General features: G+C 36.8%; 1 protein-coding gene across 3 annotated transcripts in view; it reads left to right on the top strand.

The window, feature by feature from the left end:
- The window catches only part of UBE2W (ubiquitin conjugating enzyme E2 W), an 88,419-nt gene that overhangs the window by 29,105 nt on the left and 35,035 nt on the right, over positions 1-24,279 (top strand). For all 3 annotated transcript variants that reach the window (XR_009689549.1, XM_061123499.1, XM_061123500.1), the window contains exons 2-5: positions 837-928; positions 7,226-7,328; positions 17,461-17,616; positions 21,069-21,144. Coding sequence is in view for 2 of the 3 variants with exons in the window: in XM_061123499.1 (XP_060979482.1) it covers positions 837-928; positions 7,226-7,328; positions 17,461-17,616; positions 21,069-21,144 (427 nt within the window). In the remaining variant the exon portion in view is untranslated. The remainder of the gene's footprint in view (positions 1-836; positions 929-7,225; positions 7,329-17,460; positions 17,617-21,068; positions 21,145-24,279) is intronic.

Genomic DNA, 24,279 nt, shown 5'->3' with positions numbered 1-24,279 from the left:
GCAAGGATCAAACCCATGTTCCCTGCATTGGCAGGCTGATTCTTAACCACTGGACCACCAAGGAAGTCCTGCTTGTGTACTTTAATCCAAAAAAAAATGTTCATTAGGAATCTTTATAATGTTGCATGCACTTCTAAAAACATTGGTTATTTAGCTTTTAAACCGATAAATTATGGACTGTTGTGGTTTTTGTTTTGCTTTGTTGTGTCCTGAAAAAGAATGTCGAGTGATCATAATAAGGGAAGAATTGAACAGTAAAAGCTATACAAAAAAGAATGCAAATACATAGCCATTTCAGGGCATCTAGTGTGTGAATAAATAACTTTATGTAATCTCAGGCTCTGATATATTATATCCTGGTGTTGAAAGATTAAATCATATGTGGATGATACTATTTTAAGAAAACAAATAGCTGCAAATTTAAATTATTTTAAACTTTTTCAAAAGATGTTTTCTATAGTTATTCTGGAAAACCTATTTGTCTGAAACGATGCATTCTTTAAGAGTTATGGAAAACTATGATTTTTATCATTGAAAACCAGCAAAGGAAGCCCTGCTAAAACTTTTAAGCATTTATAACCTTATAACTTGGTAACTATCTTATAGTATCAATGGTTACAAATATATTTAGAAAGAATTAAAAAATTGTGAATTATAGGAAAGCGATAAAAAATTAGAGAGTCAGGCATGTAAAATATATAGATGTAAAGGGTTTATAAAGGAAAAGGCACAAGCATTTGGAGGAAATTTAATCAGGGATTTCAGACTGTATGACTACAAGGATATTATGTTGTAAGAAAAAAAAGTACAAATGATACTTTTTTTTTTTTTTTTAGAAACGACTACAGAAAGAACTGTTGGCTTTGCAAAATGACCCACCTCCTGGAATGACTTTAAATGAAAAGAGTGTTCAAAATTCAATTACACAGTAAGTATTTTAAGTTTTAAAGTAACTTATTTTTCTTTTGTTATCAATGTAAGTATGAATATATACTCATTTTAAAAATACAGAATTATATTCTGTATGTCAGAATTATTTTCTGTATGTCAGAATTATTTTTATATTTCATCTGATTCTCTCCCACTGAGAAGTAAATACAGTAAACATATCTTATTCTGTGCATTTAAATACACAGTTTTGTTTTATAAAAGTTCCTGCTGATGAGGTAGCATGTTAAAAACTTTGGCCTGACTTTGTTAGGGAGTATTCTTCACCTGTGATAGTTTGGTATGAGGTTATTTATCAGATTTTTCAAAAACATTTGAGGCTCTGAAGTGAACTTTGGCCACCTGATGCAAAGAGCTGACTCATTTGAAAAGACCCTGATGCTGGGAAAGATTGAGGGCAAGAGGAGAAGGGGAAGACAGAGGATGAGATGGTTGGATGGCATCACTCACTCAATGGACATGGGTTTGGGTGGACTGCACGAGTTGGTGATGGACAGGGAGGCCTGGCGTGCTATGATTCATGGGGTTGCAAAGAGTCCGACACGACTGAGCCACTGAACTGAACTGAAGTGAATAAACAGTCAAGAGGCGCACCTCTGTCCTTGTCCCATGAACATACAACATGGTTGCTTTCTTTATAGCGGTGTTAGCTAACTGAATGTCACAGCCTCAGCATTTTCATTTGATAGATTAGAGACTTGCATGAGGATGAAAAGGTGAAGGGTAGAAGGAGGACACAGAAGTGTCCTCTGATTCAGCTCCTTCCTTGGGAGTGGAGCAGAAGTTTCTTCCTAGATATGTGCCAAGAGTAGTAGAGAGATACGGGTTCCTTTAAAATGAGCATTTTTTAAAAAGCGAGCATTCCCTCTCTTAATGAGCATTGAATTAGTTTGAAATGTTTTTGAGAGTATCATCCTAAGATTTCACAACTATTTGGTCTGTCCTTAACACTCCTTTGATTTAACAGTTCCATTGGAAAAAGGTAAATGTAGTAAAATGGGAGATTTTTAAGTAATTGTCCTTAAAAAAGAAAGAAAAAAACCCCAAAATGTAAAAGGGGTATAAGCCAAGAAGATAAAAATTTCCTATAAACCGGTTGACTTGAGAACAAATTGAAGAATTCAAATGTTTAGTGATACAGAGACCAGAGACCAAAACTCACACAACAGGGACATACTTACTTTCAGAAGAAACAATTTTTGGTTACCTTTGACCATGACATTTGAGTCAGTAATTAAGACAGGAGTCAAACTTTAAGAACAGGAATATTAAGAAAGGATTTTTTTAACGAAATGAATTACAAACCAAATATTAATCTAGCTAAAAGAGATGCATGTAATTAACAGGAAATAAACACTAATTTTAAAATAATATACTTTTTTCTGTTGAGTTCTTTAGTTTCTTTAATCAGGGCAGGGCAGAAGCTGAAACAAAAGATAGATATTAGGGGAATCAGAGATAGGCGAAAGAGCAAAGTTTTGATATAACTTCTAACCTAGTTTGAAAAAACTACACAAGGAATTCCTTGGCAGTCTGGTAATGAGGACTTGACAACCCTCAACTGCTGGGGCACAGTTTCAGTCCCCGGGCTGGGAACTTAAGATTCCATAAGCTGTGCAACATGGCCAAAAAGAAAAAAAAATTTGTTTAAGTGGGATCATATGGAATGGGGGATATGGGTAAGGAAGATGAAGTAAGCCCATTATGCTTTATGGAAGACAGTTTGGTAGCATGTATTAAGACCTTTAAAAAAAAAAAAGACCTTAAAAATATGATAATCATGTTCTTTGACCTAATATGCTATCCTTTGACCTCTATGCTCTCCTAAGGAAGGAACAGATACTGAAAGATCGACTTGAAACTATTGTGGTCTCTCAGTGTAGCTCAGTGAAGTGGCACCCCTTGAATTAACAGTCCACAGTCATCATGTAAGGCAAAAATTTTATATAGTCATAATTGCCTTTGAAAACCCCTTGAGAGAGGCTGTATTGGTATATATCCTATCTTAATATATCCAGCAAAGCTAATTTTTCCTTCATATATTTGTTTTTTTTCTGTCTGACTTCACTTAGTATGATAATCTTTAGGTCTTTAGGTCCATCATATTGCTACAAATGGCAATATTTCATTCTTTTTTTTGGCTGAATAATATTCAATTGTATACATGTACCACATCTTTATTTTTTTATGATTTTTTTTTTGGTTGAAGTATAGTTGGTATATAGTATTGTGCCAATCTTGCTGTATAGCACAGTGAATCAGTGATACACATATATTTATTCTTTTTTTGTATTCTTTTCTGTTATGATTTATCACAGATATTGAGTATAGTTCCCTGTACTGTACTTTAGGACCCTGTTGCTTATCCATTCTGAATGTAATAGTTTGCATCTGCCAACCCCAGATTCCCAGTCCGTCTCTCCCCACCCCCCACCACATCTGTTCTCTTTGTCTATGAGTCTGTTTCTGTTTCATAGATGAGTTCATTTGTGCCATATTTTAGATTCCATATATAAGTGATACCATATGGTATCCGTCTTTCTTTTTCTGACTTACTTCACTTAGTATGAAACTGACAGTGTTAGTCACTCAGTCACTCATCTGACTCTGTGCGATTCCATGAACTGTGGTCTGTCAGGCTTCTCTGTCCATGGAGTTCTCCAGGCAAGAATACTGGAGTGGGTTGCCATTCCCTTCTCCAGGGGATTGTCCCAACCCTGGTATCGAACCTGGGTCTCCTGCATTGGAGCCTGATTCTTTACCATCTGAGCCACTAGGGAAGCCCATGATAATCTCTAGTTGTATCCATGTTACTGCAGATGGCACTGTCTTGTTTTTATTTATGCCTGAGTAGTATTCCGTTGTATATGTGGACCACATCTTTATCCATTCAGCTGCTGATGGACATTCAGGTTGTTTCTGTGTTTTGGCTGTTGTGAACGGTGCTGCTGTGAACATACTGGTTCATATATCTTTTTGAATGATAGTTTTGTCCAGAGTGGGATTGCTGGATCGTATAGTAATCCTGTTTTTAGTTTCTGCAGAACCTCCATACTGTTTTCCAAACTGGCTTTACCAAATTACATTCCCACCAACAGTTAGGAGGTATGTATACCACATCATCTTTATTCATTTGTCTGTCGATGGGCTTTGAGGTTACTTCCATGTTTTGGATGTTGTAAATAGTGCTGCTATGAACATTGGGATGCATTTATCTTTTTTGAGTTCGAGTTTTAATCTTTTCCAGCTACTTGCCCAGGAGCGAGATTGCTGAATCATATGGTAGTTCTTTTTTTAGTTTTTTTAAGGAAACTAAACTTCATACTATTTCTTTAGTGGCTGGACCGATTTACATTCCCACAAATAGTTAAGAGAATTCCCTTTTCTCCACACCCTCTCCAACATTTCTTACTTGTAAAGTTTTTGATGATGGCCCTTCTGACTTGTATGAGGTGACACCTCATTATAATTTTGATTTCCTTTTTTCTAATAATTGGCCATTTGGAGCATCTTTTCATGTTCCTTTTCATCTGTTTGTCTTCCTTGGAGAAGTATTTATTTAGGTCTTCTGCCTATCTTTCGATTGCTTTTTTGTGGGGAGAAGTTAAGCCCCCGTCAGTCTCATTGTTTGCAAATGTTTTCTCCCAGTCCATAGGTTGTCTTCTCATTTTGTTGATGGTTTTGTTTGCTGTGCAAAAGCTTGTTAGTTTGATTAGGAGAAATGACCTGATTTTTATTAAAGAGAGTAGGTTTTTTGTTTTTGTCTTTTTAATGCAGTTTTTGCATTGCATTTTATTTACTGTGTACTGGTTCTGGTGTTAGGAATATACTAAGTTTTTTGCATGTGCAGTATCATTTATCTTTCTAACAAAATTTTAAGGTGACTTTTTTATTAACTTTTAACAATTTTTAAAATAACTATTTTAGAATTTAAGTACTTGAAACAGAAGAGCGTACTCAGGGCCACACAGCTAACTAAGGGACTGTTTAATTTTGCTGTAAAGTATTGCCTCTTGAGTCTGTGGTCATATCTTTTCTTATCATGCAAAGTATTCAGCATGCCTTCTGAGAATGAATAGCCATGCATTTAAGGGATCATCGAAAAAGCAAGAGAGTTCTAGAAAAAACATCTATTTCTGCTTTATTGACTACACCAAAGCATTCGACTTTGTGGATCACAATAAACTGTGGAAAATTCTGAAAGAGATGGGAATACCAGACCACCTGACCTGCCTCTTGAGAAACCTGTATGCAGGTCAGGAAGCAACAGTTAGAACTGGACATGGAACAACAGACTGGTTCCAAATAGGAAAAGGAGTACGTCAAGGCTGTATATTGTCACCCTGCTTGTTTTACTTACATGCAGAGTACATCATGAGAAATGCTGGGCTGGAAGAAGCACAAGCTGAATACAAGATTGCCGGGAGAAATATCAATAACCTCAGATATGCAGATGACACCACCCTTTTGGCAGAAAGTGAAGAGGAACTAAAAAGCCTCTTGATGAAAGTGAAAGAGGAGAGTGAAAAAGTTGGCTTAAAGCTTAACATTCAGAAAACTAAGATCATGGCATCTTGTCCCATCACTTCATGGAAAATAGATGGGGAGACAGTGGAAATAGTGTCAGACTTTTATTTTTTGGGGCTCCAAAATCACTGCAGATGGTGATTGCAGCCATGAAATTAAAAGATGCTTACTCCTTGGAAGGAAAGTTATGACCAACCTAAATAGCATATTAAAAAGCAGAGACATTACTTTGCCAACAAAGGTCCGTCTGGTCAAGGCTGTGGTTTTTCCAGTGGTCATGTATGGATGTGAGAGTTGGATTGTGAAGAAAGCTGAGCGCCGAAAAATTGATGCTTTTGAATTGTGGTGTTGTAGAAGACTCTTTGAGAGTCCCTTGGACTGCATGGAGATCTAACCAGTCCATCCTAAAGGAGATTAGTCCTGGGTGTTCATTGCAAGGACTGATGTTGAAGCTGAAACTCGAATACTTTGGCCACCTCATGTTAAGAGTTGACTCATTGGGAAAGACCCTAATGCTGGGACGGATTGGGGGCAGGAGGAGAAGGGGACGACAGAGGATGAGATGGTTGGATGGACTCAATGGACATGGGTTTGAGTAAACTCTGGGAGTTGGCGATGGACAGGGAGGCCTGGCGTGCTGCGATTCATGGGGTCGCAAAGAGTCCGACACAACTGAGCAACTGAACTGAACTGAACTGAACTGATGGGTTCCAATCTGGTTACTTTCAGACAGTAGGCACACTTACTATTTTATATATTCCTAAGTCCATAATATGTGAGGTGCTCAATAGTAGCCCAGCACTGTATCCTCAACCTTCCTTTTGTTTCCCTGTATTTAATATAATAAATTTTTATACCTGAAAAGTATAGAATTTAAGGAATTGACCAGGTATACAGTAATTACAAATGGCATGGCTGTAATTAGGGACTTGGATTTTTACTTCTAAAATCTGCCCTGTCATCTGTGTTGTAATAAACTGTGTTCCTCTTTTTTAAAATAATTGGAGATAGTGTGCTGTATATAATTATAAACAGATTTATATTCATGATTATTATATGTGAAAACAAAGTAAGCTTATATAGATGCCATGGAAATCTATTCTGGGTTTATTAAATGACTGAAACATAATGAGAGACAAAGGAAAGGCCTTTTAGAGCCTTGAGAAGCCATCAGAGTAAGTGGACTGATGTCAGCTTAGCTTCCTTTTTGCTGGTTAGCTGTCTCTGGAATACTCATGAGAAAATTGGTCTGACAGCTGCTGTAGTCATTGCTGCTATCAACTTCTCTCATATTAATAGCTTCTAAAATAATTGATACCAGGAAAGCAGTTAATTAGCTTGATTTAATCTATAAAATGTTTTCCATAATTGTAGAGATGGTCTGAAAAAATGTTACCATAAATAGAGTAAGAAGAGTGTAGACTTTGGTGTCAGTACCCCTAAGTTGAGTTTTATTTTGTTTTTTTCTGGACCTAAAACTTGGAGTTAAACCTCGAGTTAAAACTTGGCTCTGTCCTTTTTAGCTGTCTGACCTTGGTCTACTTATTTAACCTAGGAGTGTCAGAGAAAGGAATAGGGCCAGAACTGTTACTACCTACTCCTGTCATCGTTGGGAGGATGAAGTGTGTTGTTACACATGGGTGACTCCTGTCCCATTGCCTGGCATAGATGCATATCTGGTGTTCTTTTTCCTCTTCACCCTAGTCCTTTATAACTGAGGTTTAAATTTTTTTTTTTTTTCCTATTCTAGGTGGATTGTAGACATGGAAGGTGCACCAGGTACCTTATATGAAGGTGAAAAATTTCAACTTCTATTTAAATTTAGTAGTCGATATCCTTTTGACTCTCCTCAGGTAACTGTTTTGCTTTTTTAAATTTTATTGTATTTTTAGATTATAGACAAATGCTAAATTTGTGATTTTTGACTAAGTAAAAACTTATAATCATTGCAATTAAGTAGATTTGTTTATTTATCTTATTTGTAATATAATCAAGGTCATATGAACAATTTACTTTATTGAGATTAGGGCTTTGCTGCTTTTGTACTTCTAAAAACTTAAGACTATTTCTGATCCATTCATGTTAAGTAGACCAAAGGGCATGGAAATCTAACCCCTAAGCCCACAGGTTGTGGGAGAACTTAGCATTTTGGAATAGTTGGAGCCATGTCTTTCTAGATAAGATGATGATATTGATAGAATGACATCATTAAGAGGCAAGTGCTGTTTTGAAAGGAGTACTTCTTTGATTTCTCATTGCCATGAGAATAGTCTTAAGTTTCCAGATCATTTTAGTGTGAAGCACTATCAGTTTAGTTAATGTCTGAAAACTTGGACAAAGGGTAGTGGTGGTAGATAAAAATTTTTGAGAGCTGTTTAACTGTGGTAAATGATTAATCCTTGGAGGTTAGAGAAAAGGAGAATTCCAGATTTCTAGGTTGGTAAAATCGATAATGAGTTACTAGTAGCTAAATGATAGGACAGTGACTAACTCTGTGTAGCACTGCTATGTGATCAGGTGTTGCAGATCATGAAATTCAATGTGTTAGGTGCTAAAATATGCTATTTTTGAGGAAATTCGTATTTCATTGGTACTTTTAAGTTGTTATTCAGTTGCTAGGTCTTGTCCTACTTTTTGCAACCTCATGAATTGCAGCACGCCAGGCTTCCCTGTCCTTCCCTATCTCCCGGAGTTTGCTCAAGCTCATGTCCATTGAGTCAGTGATGCCATCAAACTATCTTATCTCTCCTCACCCTCTTCTCCTCCTGCCCTCAATCTTTCGCAGCATCAGGGTCTTTTCCAGTGAGTTGGCTTTTCGCATCAGGTGGCCGAAGTACTGGAGGTTCAGCTTCACCATCAGTCCTTCCAATGAATATTTAGGGTTGATTTCCTTGCTGTCCAGGGACTCTAAAGAGTCTTCTCTGGCAGCACAGTTTGAAAGCATCAGTTCTTCGGTGCTCAGCCTTCTTTATGGTCCAACTTTCACATCTGTACATGACTACTGGAAAGACGGTAGCTTTGACTATATGGACTTTTGACGGCAAAGTGATGTTTCTGCTTTTTAACATGCTGTCTAAGTTTGTCATAACTTTTCTTCCAAGGAGCAAGCGTCTTTTAATTTTGTGGCTGCTATCACCATCCGCAGTGATTTTGGAGCCCAAGAAAAGAAAATGTCACTAGTTTAAGTAGTGACACAAACAGCTTAATCTTCTCTTAGCCATGTGGGAGTATAGATGGAAGTCAACTTTTATATTGTGCTGTAGTTAAAAAGATAATTGTTTCAAGGCATAGTATTAAATGGAAATTGATTCCATGAGTTCTGAAGTTTCTATGTGAGCAGAAAAGTAAGATGTTGGGGGCTCATTTTTATCTTTTTCTAAAAAAAAGTGAAGAAGTGTGTCTTGTCTTGACCTCTGGGTTTCGATAATAACCACACATCAACTGTAATCAGAAACCAAATGTATTGCTTCTCTTCAGAAAATGATCTTCACTTTCTATTGTTGCCTTCGGCTCATCAGCATCATCTTAACCGTCTTTGCTTGAAGGCAGTGAGGCGTCCACTTGTTCTCAGCCTGTTCCTTTACCTCACTTCAGCTAAGTCCCTTGAAGGCCTGTGAAGGAAGAATACGAATCATAGAATCGGAAACTTTGCCTTAGGGAATACTGGAGAAGGTTAACTGTGGAAACTCACAAATATTAAAAAAAAAAATTTCTCTAACTAGGTCTAAGGTATTCTCTAAAACTCCGTTCTTAATTAAATCAAACAGCAAACTTAAGCATCATTTGAATTTCATCTTTAATATTTTTGTGAGAGCGTTTGTCATAAATCCTATCATCTTAGCTTGTATTCCTGTTATCCTCTTCCCTGGTTTCACTCCTGCTTACTGGTCTGATTTTGGTGTCCTCTAGCTGCTTTATTCTTCTCACTCTTCAGTGTCTTTAACCATCTTAAGCCGTAACTCCCAGATTTCCAACTCTGTGTACACACTCTTACTTCTGAGGTTTAATTTCATGCCCTTGTTGGGCAGCTCTACTTGAACACCTCCAGACATCCCAAATTTAACGTAGCTAATAAACTCAGTTTTTTTCTAATAACTAAATAAGAGCTTTGGGTTTCTGTTCACCCATCTTCTTGTGTTAAATTTCTTTCCTTTCCTTCATTCTTAAGTGTGGTTTCTCAGGTCCTTTCACAGATGTAAGGCAGTCTGATCACTTTGCTTAAGTTATCATCAGTGCTGTGTGGTCCAAGTTTTTAGTTTTCATTTGGACTATTACAGAGTAGCCTTTAATTCTTCCCACTCCTAGACATCCTTTCACATTGCTGTTGGATTTCTTTGAAGGTGCCATTACCTCATGGTTTTCCCACGTACATCCACCACCACCATCCTCACCCTTCTCAGTAAATCCTGTGATGGTTCTTACTTCCTGTGGAGTCAAGCTTAGCAGTCAAGTCTCTTTATGGTCAAGTCTGAACTGAAGCATTTCAGCGACACATTAACCTCCATGCCTTCTATTGTATACTAGTATTTGCATCATACTTTATTAATGTAACTTTCATTCTGATTTTATCTTGAAACAGCTCAATGAAATAGAAGAAATAGATTTATCCTCATTTAATGTGAGGGAATTGAAGCCTGTAGAAGTGAATTGTCTTGTTTATGGTTTAAAAGCTAGTTATTAGAACAATCAAGAATCAAACCTAAGTTATTCTTCTCCCATTCTGCTGATTAGGTATTAATACCAACGTGGAAAATACCTGCTTATTCATTAAGTGGCTCTGTGGTAAAGAATCTACCTGCTAAATGTAGGAGACGCAGGTTCTATCCCTGGGTTGGGAAGATCTCTTGGGAATGGAAATGGCAACCTACTCCAGCATTCTTGCCTGGGAAATCCCACGGACAGAAGAGCCTGGTGGGCTACACTCCATGGGGTGGCAAAACAGCTGGACACGACTTAGGAACTAATCAGCAACAACAAATTTATTAAGTAATGTTATTTCTGGAAATTAAAGACTACATGTAGAATGATGTGGAAACCCTAGGGCAGTTGTTCCAGTCTTTTGAAATACAAAGATCCCCTATTAACATCAGTTAATTTTATGGTCCCTCCCATGTGATAGAAGTTATATGTTCTGATACCCATGATTGAGAAAATGACAGAGCACTGGAAGTCCAGTAATACTTTTAAATTATTTTAAAGTTATTTTAATCATATTATCTATATGGTTATAAAATAATTATAAAGGGTCCGGTACTCAAAGCTTAATGTACATATAGATTTGAAGATTTTTCTGATAGCAAAACTTTCCTGAGGTCCATTGCTCTGGACAAGTGGTTGCAAAATTCCCCATTCACTGAAGATTTTATTTGATGAGATGTGGAAGCACAAGCGTTTAGGGAGGCCAGATAAATAATGGCAGTGACCCAGGTGAGAGGTGATGGTGATTTGGACCAGAAGGGTAACCATGGAGGTTTTGAAGGTGGCCATATTTTGAACTTATTTTAAAGATGCTAAAAAATATACTTGCCTTGATTATAAAACTTTAGAAACATTTTGGCAAATAATGTCTTCATCCTTTTGTTTGTGGTCTGATTCTCGCTGCTTTGTGAAAGCTATTAATATTCATTCCACTGATACATATTAGATGACTAAAAAGGGGAGAATTGAATTGAAAACTATTCTAAAATTCTTGTCCCCAACCACTTTTGTCAGATATTTATCATTTATGCTAGACTGACTATGTCATATATATTATTCATAATTAGATTAGTTTATGAAACTGTCTACTTGTATGTTCAGTTTTTGTAGTTGCCCTTTAAGTATTCTCATCTACTTGCAATTTTAATCAAAGAAAACATTCCCTCTTATTGTCCCTATAGAAACCTTGGTGTCCTTATTGTAGACTGGCTTTTATAATTATAGCCTGTTTTGTATAGCTCATTCTATGTATATTGTATTTTGACCTATCTTCACATACCATATTCAGTGTCTGACTTTCTAATCACTTGTAGAGCATTAGTCTGAATACATTAGTATGCCTGCATTGTGGTAAGATCTCAGTACTGTGAGGTCAGTAAGTATTGAGCTTGATGTTTAAAGTCCTCAGGTATGATGAGTAACATGAATTTCATATTAGAAACAGTTGGCTAATATCCACCCTTTATATTATCACTGTTGGTAGCATTCAGTTTAGATCTTAGTAGTTTTATGAACAAATACTACATTTAGTACCCAAAGGTTACCCTGAGGTTGACTTGCTTAAAATTTTAGGTTGTATGTGGGAAATGCATTCTTACCTCCAAAAGCATAGTTCTTTCTCAGCTCTCATCTGCTCTCGAATTTGAACCACACTGATAGTGGGGTATTTGGAAAATTTAGAGACATTTGAGGGCTGCTTCTTATGCAGACTCAGAATTTCAGATGTGGTTCACATGCATTAGATCTAAGATCCTTTTCTAAATTTTTTTCCATTAAATAGCTTGTTCTTGAAAGTCTGTAATTCCATTTTACTCAATTTGATTTGCATAATGGGGAATATGTGCACTCTGGTTGCTGTTTAATCTGAATGACTACTTTGAATCTGAATAAATTGTTTAAAAAATAGGTTTGCAAAACTCTTTTTCTCCTTTGGTTTCAAATTCATTGTATTCAGTTTTCTTGTCACATCTGTGTTAGATAGTTTATCAGCTATTTGCGACTCCCCCCAGCCCCCCCAAAATAGATTTTGAGCTCTGAAAAGTTTAAAGACTCTTAAGTTTTTAGAACCTATTCAGCTGCATTAAAAAAGCTTGAAATGTCCATTAATTCCTCTGGCTTGTACTGCATATTAAATAAACAAGGACAGTTAAGAGTGTGGCCTTGAAGAACTTCAGCAGTGTTTACACTTGTGTGACGTGCAGAGAACCAGAATAGCAAAGCTTACATCAAAATTGTCTGTGCAGACAGCTTACCAGACTTTTACATGAATGAACTGTTGAAAAAAGTTTTTTCTTATATTTCAGGAATTCTTTGGCATGGAAACTCAGCCTTTCCATGTTTAGACAAACTCCTAGGGGTTACCTGTACCATGTGCAACGAATCACTTCACATGTTGTGGGTTGTTGGAAAGTTTTAGATTGGCTACATTTGTCCTAATGCAGCAGGTGTAAAATACACCCCCCCCCCTCCTTTTTTAAGCATTGTTGAGATCTAATTTATTTCCGTCTGCTCAGGAGACTTGGGTTTGATCCCTGGGCCAAGAAGATCCCCTGGAGGAGAAAATGGCAACCCACTCCAGTATTTTGCCAGGACAATCCCATGAACAGAGGAGCCTGGTGGGGTACAGTCCATAGGATTATAAAGAGTCAGACATGACTGAGCCTTTGAGAACATTGTTACTGATAGGTGTAATTGATGTAAATGGTCCTTCAAACACAGCTGTGCCCAAGTCTCTCAGGGGGTCTTCTGCAATTGGGCAGGACAAGTAACGTGATATCTCTTGTTTTAAGACTTTTCCTTTTAGTTATCAGGTTTACTTTAGCTCTCCATGGAAATCGGAGAAGGCAATGGCAACCCACTCCAGTACTCTTGCCTGGAAACTCCCATGGACGGAGGAGCCTGGTAGGCTGCAGTCCATGGGGTCACTAACAGTCGGACACGACTGAGCGACTTCACTTTCACTTTTCACTTTCATGCATTGGAGAAGGAAATGGCAACCCACTCCAGTGTTCTTGCCTGGAGAATCCCAGGGACAGAGGAGCCTGGTAGGCTGCCATCTATTGGGTCACACAGGGTTGGACACAACTGAAGCGACTTAGCAGCAGCAGCTTCATGAAAATGGAGAGTGGATGTCCAGAATTTAAAGGACAAAAAAAATGCAGTGTATAAAGTCATTCCTTTGAGAAAAAATTCCTCTTCCTATCTTATATTCAGTTCAGTTCAGTCACTCAGTCATGTCCGACTCTTTGCAACCCCATGGACTACAGCACTCCAGGCCTCCCTGTCCATCACCAACCCCTGGAGCCTACTCAAATTCATGTCCGTCACGTCAGTGATCCAACCGTCTCATCCTCTCTCATCCCCTTCTCCTCACGCCTTCAATCTTTCCCAGCATCAGGGTCTTTTCCAGTGAGTCAGTTCTTTGCATCACGTGGCCAGAGTATTGGCATTCCAGCTTCAACATCAGTCCTTCCAATGAACACCCAGGACTAATCTCCTTTAGGATGGGCTGGTTGGATCTCCTTGCAGTCCAAGGGACTCTCGTGAGTCTTCTCCAACACCACAGTTCAAAAGCATCAATTCTTCAGCGCTCAGCTTTGTTTATAGTCCAGCTCTCACATCCATACATGACTACTGGAAAAACCATAGCCTTGACCAGACAGACCTTTGTTGGCAAAGTAATGTCTCTGCTTTTTAATGTGCTGTCTAGATTGGTCATAACTTTCCTTCCAAGGAGCAAGCGTCTTTTAATTTCATTGCTGCACTCACCATCTGCAGTGATTTTGGAGCCCAAAAAAATGAAGTCTGTCACTGTTTCCATTGTTTCCCCATCTGTTTGCCATGAAGTGATGGAACCAGATGCCATGATCTTAGTTTTCTGAATGTTGAATTCTAAGCCAGCTTTTTTACTCTCTTCTGTGAGGCTCTTTAGTGCTTCTTCACTTTCTGCCAAAAGGGTGGTATCATCTGCATGTCTGAGGTTATTGATATTTCTCCTGGCAATCTTGATTTCAGCTTGTGCTTCATCCAATCTGGCATTTCGCATGATGTACTCTGCATATAAGTTAAATAAGCAGGGTGACAATATATAGCCTTGACATACTCCTTTCCCAATTTGGAACCAGTTTGTAGTTCTAACTGTTGCTTCCTGACCTGCATACAGATTCCTCCGGAGGCAGGTCAGATGGTCTGGTATTCCCATCTCTTTCAGAATTCTCCACAGTTTGTTGTGATCCACATGGTCAAAGGCTTTGGCATAGTCAATAAAGCAGAAATAGATGTTTTTCTGCAACTCTCTTGCTTTTTTGATGATCTAGCAGATGTTGGCAGTTTGATCTCTGGTTCCTCTGCCTTTCTAAATCCAGCTTGAACATCTGGAAGTTCACAGTTCACATACTGTTGAAGCCTGGCTTGGAAAATTTTGAGCATTACTTGCTAGCTTGTGGGATGAGTGCAGTTGTGCAGTAGTTTGAACATTCTTTGGCATTGCCTTTCTTTGGGATTGGAATGAAAACTGACCTTTCCGATCCTGTGGCCACTGCTGAGTTTTCCAGATTTGCTGGCATATTGAGTGCAGCACTTTCGCAGCATCATCTTTTAAGATTTCAAATAGCTTAATTGGAATTCCATCACCTCCACTAGCTTTGTTCGTGGTGATGCTTCCTAAGGCGCACTTGACTTTTCATTCCAGGATGTCTGGCTGTAGGTGAGTGATCACACCATCCTGGTTATCTGGGTCATGAAGATCTTTTTTGTATAGTTCTTCTGTGTATTCTTGCCAGCTCTTCTTAATATCTTCTGCTTCTGTTAGGTCCATACCATTTCTGTCTTTTATTGTGCTCAGCTTTGTGTGAAATATTCCCTTGGTATCTCTGATTTTCTTGAAGAGATCTCTAGTCTTTCCCATTCTATTGTTTTCCTCTATTTCTTTGCATTGGTCATTGAGGAAGGCTTTCTTATCTCTCCTTGCTGTTCTTTGGAACTCTGCATTCACATGGGTATATCTTTCCTTTTCTCCTTTGCCTTCCACTTCTCTTTTCTCAGCTATTTGTAAGCCCTCCTCAGACAACCATTTTGCCTTTTTGCATTGCTTTTTCTTGGGGATGATCTTGATCACTGCCTCCTGTACAGTGTCATGAACCTCATCCATAGTTCTTCAGGCACTCTGTCTATCAGATCTAACCCCTGAATCTATTTGTTACTTCCACTGTATAATCGTAAGGGATTTGATTTAGGTCATACCTGAATGGTCTAGTGGTTTTTCTCTACTTCCTTCAATTTAAGTCTGAATTTGGCAATAAGGAGTTCCTGATCTGAGCCACAGTCAGCTCCCAGTCTTGTTTTTGCTGACTGTATAGAGCTTCTTCATCTTTGTCTGCAAAGAATATAATGAGTCTGATTTTGGTATTGACCGTCTGGTGATGTCCATGTATAGAGTCTTGTCTTGTGTTGTTGGAATCTTACATTAGCTTCAGCCAAGGAAATGGGTCCCATATGTTAGCAGTAGAAATATTAGAAGACACCTACTCATATGAAAGTGTCCTTTGTTAAATGTAGGTATTTGTAAAATTCTAATAAAATCAGATTTGTAGGTAGATATTTAAAAGCAAAACCTAACTTATGGTAATTTACTATAATGTATCCTGTATTAAAATATAGCATACTTTATTGTGGCCACACTTTTTTTCACTGGCTCTCTTCTGCTCTATAAAGGAAAAAAAAGTGGGGGGGGGGGGCGGGGAATATACCTAGAGCAATATATTTCATCAGTTTTTCATCACTTAAGGTAGGGTTTTTTCCTTATGAAGATTTTGCTGTATTCAAGTATGAGGCAGTTTGTGGGGCTGAGATATACTTACTGTTAAGTCTGGTTTGGGAACTACTAGTTTATATTTGATGTGCTAAGACACTTCAGTCGTGTCCAACTCTTTGCAATCCCATGAACTGTAGCCTGCCGGGCTCCTGTGTCCATGGGATTCTCCAGGCAAGAATACTGGAGTGGGTAGCCATTCCCTTCTCCAGGGGATCTTCCCAACCCAGGGATCAAACCCATGTCTCTTATGTTTTCTGCATTGGCAGGCAAGTTCTTTACCACTTGAGTCTTATAAAAATATCATCATACCTAGTGAATCAGAATCTGTGAAAGTGGGGCTCTTGAATTTGTACTTTTAGCCAGATCTCCAGGTGATTTTTTTTTCCCCCCTAAGAGCCAGGTGGGGGGACTTTTCCTGGCAGTTCAGTGGCTAGGACTCCATGTTTGCACTGCAGGGGGCCTGAGTTCCATCTCTGGTCAGGAAACCAAGATCCTAAATGACAGGAGGCACAGGCAGAAACTTTTAAACGGGGTGAGGATGCTGATCAAGAAGTAAGAAGGATTGCTAAGAATTGCTGCAACAGTAAAAATGGTGCATCATACTGCAGTGTAAAATTCACTTAGAGGATTGATGGTTAATTTTATATCAGAGTGATTTATTATGAACTAACATATATCCAGGCATTGTTATATATGAGACTTCTGCTTTGATCTAGTTTGACCTGTGCTTACAGATTCCTTGGAATATATGAATTTACTCCTGCCTGTTCAGATGCTTAGACAGATATGTTTCAGAAGCAGCACTATTGGTATTCTGAATGTATTAGGGCTAAGGAAGGAAATAATAGATTTATTATCTTTCAAAACAGTGCTGAGGCAAGATGGATAAAGGAGAAAACTGGTAGAAGAATTGAGTAAAAGAAAAAGCAGAGGAAAAGAGCAAATAATTGGGAGACTCATTCAACCCTTGCTTTTTCATCCAAGCACATAGGTCTTTGCTCCTTAATAAGTGGGAGTTTGTGCTCATCATACTGGAAGTTTGAGTTTAGATGAGGTAGAATATATAGCAGTCATTTCCTTTTATGTATATGGCCCCTTAGATAATAGCATTGTTGTCAGTAGGAGGAGTGTTCCTATCACATGTAATTCATATTGTCCTAAAATTGGATACTTGGATTTGGAATTTTAGTGTATTGGATTTCTGTATGTGGAGAACAATGAGTAGAATTTGAAAAACCATTCTTGTACATATAGTTTTCTTTCACTCATGTAAAAATGCTTGGTAATTTAGAAAATTTAAAAGTAATTTGTAAAAAACAGCTGAAATATAAAATAAACTACAAGCAGTTGTTTATCTTGTTCCTGGCATTGATTTTGTTTGTTTTCAATTTGGTTTTTAAAATATTAACTTATATGGAGAATATTTTATTTTTTGGTAATACAGATAAAATTAATGGAATTTTGTTCTTTCTTAGGTCATGTTTACTGGTGAAAATATTCCTGTTCATCCTCATGTTTATAGCAATGGTCATATCTGTTTATCCATTCTAACAGAAGACTGGTCCCCAGCGCTCTCAGTCCAGTCAGTTTGTCTTAGCATTATTAGCATGCTTTCCAGCTGCAAAGAAAAGGTAGGACTTTTCAGAACTATTCAGGTAATAGCTCTTCTTTTAGTTCAGGTAGAGAAACTATTTTAATATAAAATTTATTTGAAGAAAGTACTTGATGCTTTTTACTATGAAGTTATAGAGGATGTTTAGTAGTAGATTGGAAAATAATTTGATAATAGACATCAGACTTTATATTTCTTAAATAGGAAATTCCTTCGGATGTTCTTAAATAATCCAAGTTTTATTTCTGTAGGCATGCACAGGGCAAAAGTGTATAAGAAATTATGGCTTCTAGATTTCATTGTGGGAAGCCCCAGAAACAGTCCTCCTAGCTCCCTTCGCCTCTCTGCTGGTTTCCACCCTATCAGCCTCCTTTAGGGAATTTTCCAGGAACCGGAGCTCTCCTATCGTAAAGACTAGACTGAAGGTGGCGGACTAAATCACTAATAGAATTTTCAGAACTTTTCCTCGTATTCTCCTTTACTAATCTACAGATTCTGTGTGATAGAGAAAGAGGGAAAAGACCAGAAAGGAAATTCATGTGAGTTAAATTTAGAATACCCTTTTAAAGTGTCTAAATCCTCTCTGTTTCCAGCCCTCTTTGTCATTCCTGCTTGAGGGTTAGTGTCTCAATATTCTTGTATTTCTACATTTTAAAGCTTCTCTTCTCCATGGTGAGGGGAGGGTTTTGTTTTGTATTCTGTTTAAAGGAGAAATGAATTTATCTTGGAGATCAGGGAGTTGTAGGGTTATTCATTTATTGTAGCAGGGCTGTTTTTCCATTTGAACTGTCACTTTTACTAAATTACTATTTAGAGAATGTTGAAGAGAGTACTTTATTTTTAAATGGTAGCTTATCTAGATTTTGAAACACTCTTAAGCCACTTGTTTGCAAGGTGAGTTTCTTAGAGTGTGAGCTCCATGGGAGGTTTCCTGGTGTTCAGTTTATTTTAAAAAAATTTGTTCAAATAAGAATGGGAAATAATGGGTTAAATTGCGTATATATTTATAAATTCTAATGTGAGAGCCTTTAATATTTTATGTACCACAAGAGAAAGAAAGAAACTTCTTGCAGTTAAACTATCACATACCCTTAGTCAAAAGACGATCCCCATATGGGTAAAATATTAAGAAAAAAAATGTACATCTTAGAATAGATGCAAGAGGGTACATATTATCTAATGTTAATATCACCTTTTAACTTGAATTTCCTCTTAGTTGTTGGCTTTCCTTGGCTGCATTTTAGGCTACACTTGAGCTTTTGTTAACCCCAAGGGCTTGGAAACAAGCTTTATTCATTTATTGCTTCCATATTTTCTCCTCTCCCTGCCTCCAACCCCAACACACATACAGACTTTAAATTTAGGTGTGGGGCAGAGCAGTTTACAAAGGTTTCTCTTAATTTTAATGCCTATAGAAAGATGAGGTAGTAACTATAGGATTTAATAAGAGAAGTTAAGATTAATGCAAGTGGTGTTTGTGCATAGTTCTTACATGTGCCTTATGCTTATTAGATCTGTTTACATTTAAATGCAGTGATTTACTATTAAAAACTAGAAAATGATTTTGTTCTCTAACTCCTTTATCCGTTTCTAACCCTCATCTTTCCCCTCACTTTCTAGTTGTCTCTTAGTGTTTCTTGCATAGTTAGTGTAAGACTAATCATTCCATTTAAATTATTGACAAACTATATTATATAATATAAACTATAAATTTTACTTCATTCAACCAAAATGATAATATGGAAGTTAGATTCTGACAGTATTAGTTTTGTGAAAAATGATAAAATTCAGACATTATTAGGGCCCTACTATGTGCTGTTGTACTGTGCTAAGTACCAGGTTACTAAGATGAAGAGGAAACATGCTCTGGCACTGAGAGGAATCTAGCGTGAAACAAGCTTGAAAAAGTCTTTTAAAATTCACTGAAAATTATTCTGTTAAACAGGTGAGTTTTATTCTGTAGTGGACATGGATATATGAATTTCACTTTAATAGTCAACTCTCAGAATACAAATTTTAATTTTACCAGAGGCATATTTTAGTCATAATTCTTCTATTCCAATTTCCTTTTTCATAGTCAAGAATGGTTCCCTAGACTGAAGGCTTTTAAATTCCATTATGTCCACAGATTAAAGATCATTTCTGGTATTGAGACCAGGGGGCTTTCAGTAACCTACACTTTAGTCTCAGTGATCTTGTGATACAGATAGTCCAAACTTTCCAGCTTGTATTCCATTCTTAAAACAATTTAGCTAATCCAGTTTTTTGTATCCTTACTTTATTTTTTTAAGAAACATATCTCCTAGTCACTTACTAATTTGCTTATATTCTTGATAAAAGCAAATAGAATGAATTTTTCCTCTGTCTTTTGTTTTTTGAGGATTGGGTTGTGATAAATGAGTTTATAAAATTGTAGCAGCAGTAGCAGCTTATTCCACACGAGCACAGGTTATGACTTTACAGGACAAACAATAGCAGACCATCTATTCTTTGAAGTAGGCATCTAATTTCATGGTAATTTTTCAGGAATTTTCTCTAACTGTATAAACTGGATAATCTTGGAATAGTTGTTCAGTGTCTTATGCTCTACTCTTTCTGTTAAATTACTGTTATTGCTATCTCATAAGAGTTAGATCATAGTTTTGTATATGGATTTTGGATGCATCAAGTGAGACTGTCAGTTTTGATTCCTGCTACATCAGTAGTCCTGTTCAGCATTGCTGTTTAGTTGGACCTATCATATATCTACTAACCTGCCTTCAGTGGCTTTAATACACATTTCACATGTTTCCAAATCTTTGTAAAGAGGCACATATTTCTTGTGTTTGTTCAACATCTAATAGTTTTCAAGAACATTATTTTACAACCTGTCTTCACTGTTGCTGGCATCACTATTTCTGATGGAGCTCCCCTGTAGAGCTGCCATATGTTTCTAATAGTGTGCTGGTCTGGACATATGCATAGCAGAAATGCTAATGTATCTCCCGCTTCTTTTCCTCTTACATACATTTTGGAAACTGAATCCTTTGGGTTCTCCTTAACTATACTTTTTTTTACAGGAAAGCAATAATCCTTTGTTTATAAATTGCTAGAATTTCTCAGACAAAGCTAGTTAGGTAGACTTTTGATTAGCTCATAAAAATAATTATTAAATTACTTCTAGGGAGACAAGATAAATAAAACTAGAATTCTTTAGAACCTAGGTTATGCTGCCACTATGGTTGATTGTCATTCTCTAGTAATTCCACTGGAAGCTAACCCAAATCACATATGCATATCTGTTTTGAAAAAAAAAAAAATTTCAGTGTTTTAGAGGCTACATTTTCTGGAATATATTTTTTTTCAGTGTGACATCAGCATTTATATTGTTTCTTATACATTCTATAATAATTTTGCCTAGAGGTTTTATTAAAACTATCTCCTTATGTTTTCCTGTTTTGTAACTTATCTATTTAAACTTTTTCATTTCAGAGACGACCACCAGATAATTCTTTTTATGTTCGAACATGTAACAAGAATCCAAAGAAAACAAAATGGTGGTATCATGGTAAGCAGTTTTATTTAGAATGATAATTTTTCAGTATTTATGTTTGAAAGATTATAAATCTGGGAAAAAGAAGGAATTATGTAATGGATGTTGTGGATAAGTTAGACCAGATTGTTAATGGAGCACATAAAATCATGGCCATCATACAAGTAGAATCTAAAATTGCTTGAATATTCTGCCCTACTATTTTATTATAAAAAAGAAGTACTTAATAATAATAAATCAAATTAGAACTAGCCTATTTGGAAACCTGTTACTGGAGATAGAAGTTGTGATGCCAGTGTACTCCGTTGTGGTGCTCTTGCTGGCGGGTGGAATGTCTTATTGTTAGAGATGGCCTATTAACTTAAAGAAAGCTCTTCCTAATCTAACAGTTATCCCTAAAAAAAATCTGAGGTTCTACTGATTGTAGCTTTATGAATACATTGTTTTTAATATTTTAATTTCTGTTTTTGTTGGGTGATGATAGCTTAATAATTGAAGGCTGCTAGCACCTTTTCTAAACTGCTTCCTCAAAGAGGTGTTTGAAATTAAAAACAGAAAAAAAGAAACCGTAAAGTTATTTTGAAATATAAAAATGTATATTCTTTACAAATTATTGGTTTAATGTGTAGTTCAGTAGAAATTCAGTAGAATGATAGAATGGGTGCTTTTAAGGTTTGGAAGAAAGATGAGAAAGGTTTTTTTTTTTTAATTAAGATATTGAAGGAGGATAAGTCTACCAAACACCAAAAGATAATAGGGTAAGAACAGACATCAAAATAGAATTACTCTTTTCTAGGCCTTTTTGTATATAAGTTTTGAATATGTGATAAATAAATGAATCACAAACCAATGAGAAGGGAAAAATTATTTAGTAAGTAATCCTGTTAGAAAATTGGTATTTTGGGGAAAGAAGATTTTATCTTTTCATATAGAAAATATTTCCCAAAAACCATTTTGGGAAAGAAAAATTTATCTTTTCATATAGAAAATATTTCCTTTGGATTGAGTTAATAAGCATTTTAAAAACTACATACAGTAGACAAATATCTTTTTTAAGTTGGGTATCAGCTCTGGAGGAAGGAAGAAAGAACTTCTGAACTTAAAAGGAGTCACAGATTAAACATTTAGATATGTGAAAATGTAAATCGTATATAAAAGCTTGGGAAAAAACCTCAAATCACAGTCAATGTAAAGTTAAAAAATAAAATTGTGAAAAACATAGCTTTGTAATAATAAAGACCATTTATAATTGCTACTCAAGAATAAATTAATTACAATCATGGGCAAAAAAGTTCAAAACAGTAAAATAATTAAATTTTAATATTGTGAAACTTATTGGCAGTTTTATAAAATGAGTGTGGTGTTGAAGGAGGAGGATTAAGAGCTTAACAAAACTTGTCTTATTTGCTGGTGGTATAGCATTGGTAGTCGCTCGGTCGAGTCTGACTCTGGCAACTCCGTAGACTGTAGCCCATCAGGCTCTTCTGTATGTGGAGTTCTCCAGGCAAGAACACTGGAGTGGGTTGCCATTCCCTTCTCCAGGGGATCTTTCTGACCCAGGGATCAACCTGGCTTTCCTGCATTGCAGGCAGATTCTTTACCATCTGAGCCACCAGGGAAGCCTGGTGGTATAGCAAGTTCAGTTCAACTTAGTCGTGTCCGACTCTTTGCGACCCATGGACTGCAGCACACTCGGCCTCCCTGTCCATCACCAACTCCCGGAGTTTACTCAAACTCATGTCCATTGAGTCGGTGATGCCATCCAACCATCTCATCCTCTGTTGTCCCCTTCTCCCGCTTTCAGTCTTTCCCAGCATCAGGGTCTTTTCAAATGAGTCAGTTCTTCGCATCACATGGCCAAATTATTGTAGTTTCAGCTTCAGCATCAGTCCTTCCAATGAATATTCAGGACTGATTGCCTTTAGGATGGACTGGTTGGATCTCCTTGCAGTCCAAGGGACTCTCAAGAGTCTTCTCCAACACCACAGTTCAAAAGCATCAATTCTTTAGTGCTCAGCTTTTTTTATAGTCCAACTCTCACATCCATACATGACTACTGGAAAAACGATAGCCTTGACTAAACGGACCTTTGTTGGTTAAGTAATGTCTCTGCTTTTTAATATGCTATCTAGGTTGGTCATAACTTTTTTTCCAAGGAGCAAGCATCTTTTAATTTCATTGTTGCACTCGCATCTGCAGTGATTTTGGAGTCCCCAAAAATGAAGTCTGTCACTTCATTGTTTCCATTGTTTCCCCATCTATTTCCCATGAAGTGATGGGACCAGATGCCATGATCTTAGTTTTCTGAATGTTGAGTTTTAAGCTGACTTTTTCACTCTCCTCTTTGACTTTCATCAAGAGGCTCTTCTTTGCTTTGCACCATCAGGGTGGTATCATCTGCATATCTGATGTAGCAGGTTAATCTTTTAAGAAAACAACAGCTTCTCTTTCTTTCACATCCTCTTGCCTTTTAGGACTAAGCACTGAGTTGTCTCTTCCCTCTGTACCTTTACAAAAAACCTTTTCCAAAAAAAACCAAAAACACTCCTTGAGTGTCACAGTCCCCTTTACCTTTCATAAGTTCTTTAAATTATCAGAGACTAAGATAAGTCAATCAATAATGTTGAGAAACCCAACTACATCAAACATTTTTTAAAATGTCAAAGTTGCAAATAAAAATAAAAAAATAAAATGTCAAAGTTGCCAAGATAGTAGTCATGCTATTTCAGACCCAGCCTCACTAATAATAGAAAAATTCCCCTATTATCTTTTCCACGGTGTTTCCCCCCCGCCCCCCCCCCCCCAGTGTTTTAAAACCACTTTTAAGTTTTTGTTGTTGTTAAGCTTGAGAAGAAATTGTCTTAGAATGATGGAATTTAGAAAATACGTATATTTTGAAAGTATAGTCCTCTTTTCCACTCTGTCCCACCCCATTGTTAGACATTATATTCCCATTTTCTTTTCTATTCCATAGGGAAATTTCAAAAAGATCATCATCTTTGAAGCTCTCTAATGCTGTCTTGTTATGTTGAAAGGACTTAAGAGAAGGCCTTTACTTAAGAATACTTCTAGAATTTCTTACTCCCTGGTTTTGAATAAGAAAGCTTGCATAATAAGTCAGGAAATATAATAATTCTTTAAAATATACTT

Source organism: Dama dama, chromosome 21 (assembly GCF_033118175.1).
Source record: "Dama dama isolate Ldn47 chromosome 21, ASM3311817v1, whole genome shotgun sequence".
In the NCBI taxonomy this organism is placed as follows: Eukaryota; Metazoa; Chordata; class Mammalia; order Artiodactyla; family Cervidae; genus Dama; species Dama dama.
The sequence above is the reverse complement of the archived record's forward strand: the minus strand, read 5'-3'. Positions and strand labels throughout refer to the sequence as shown.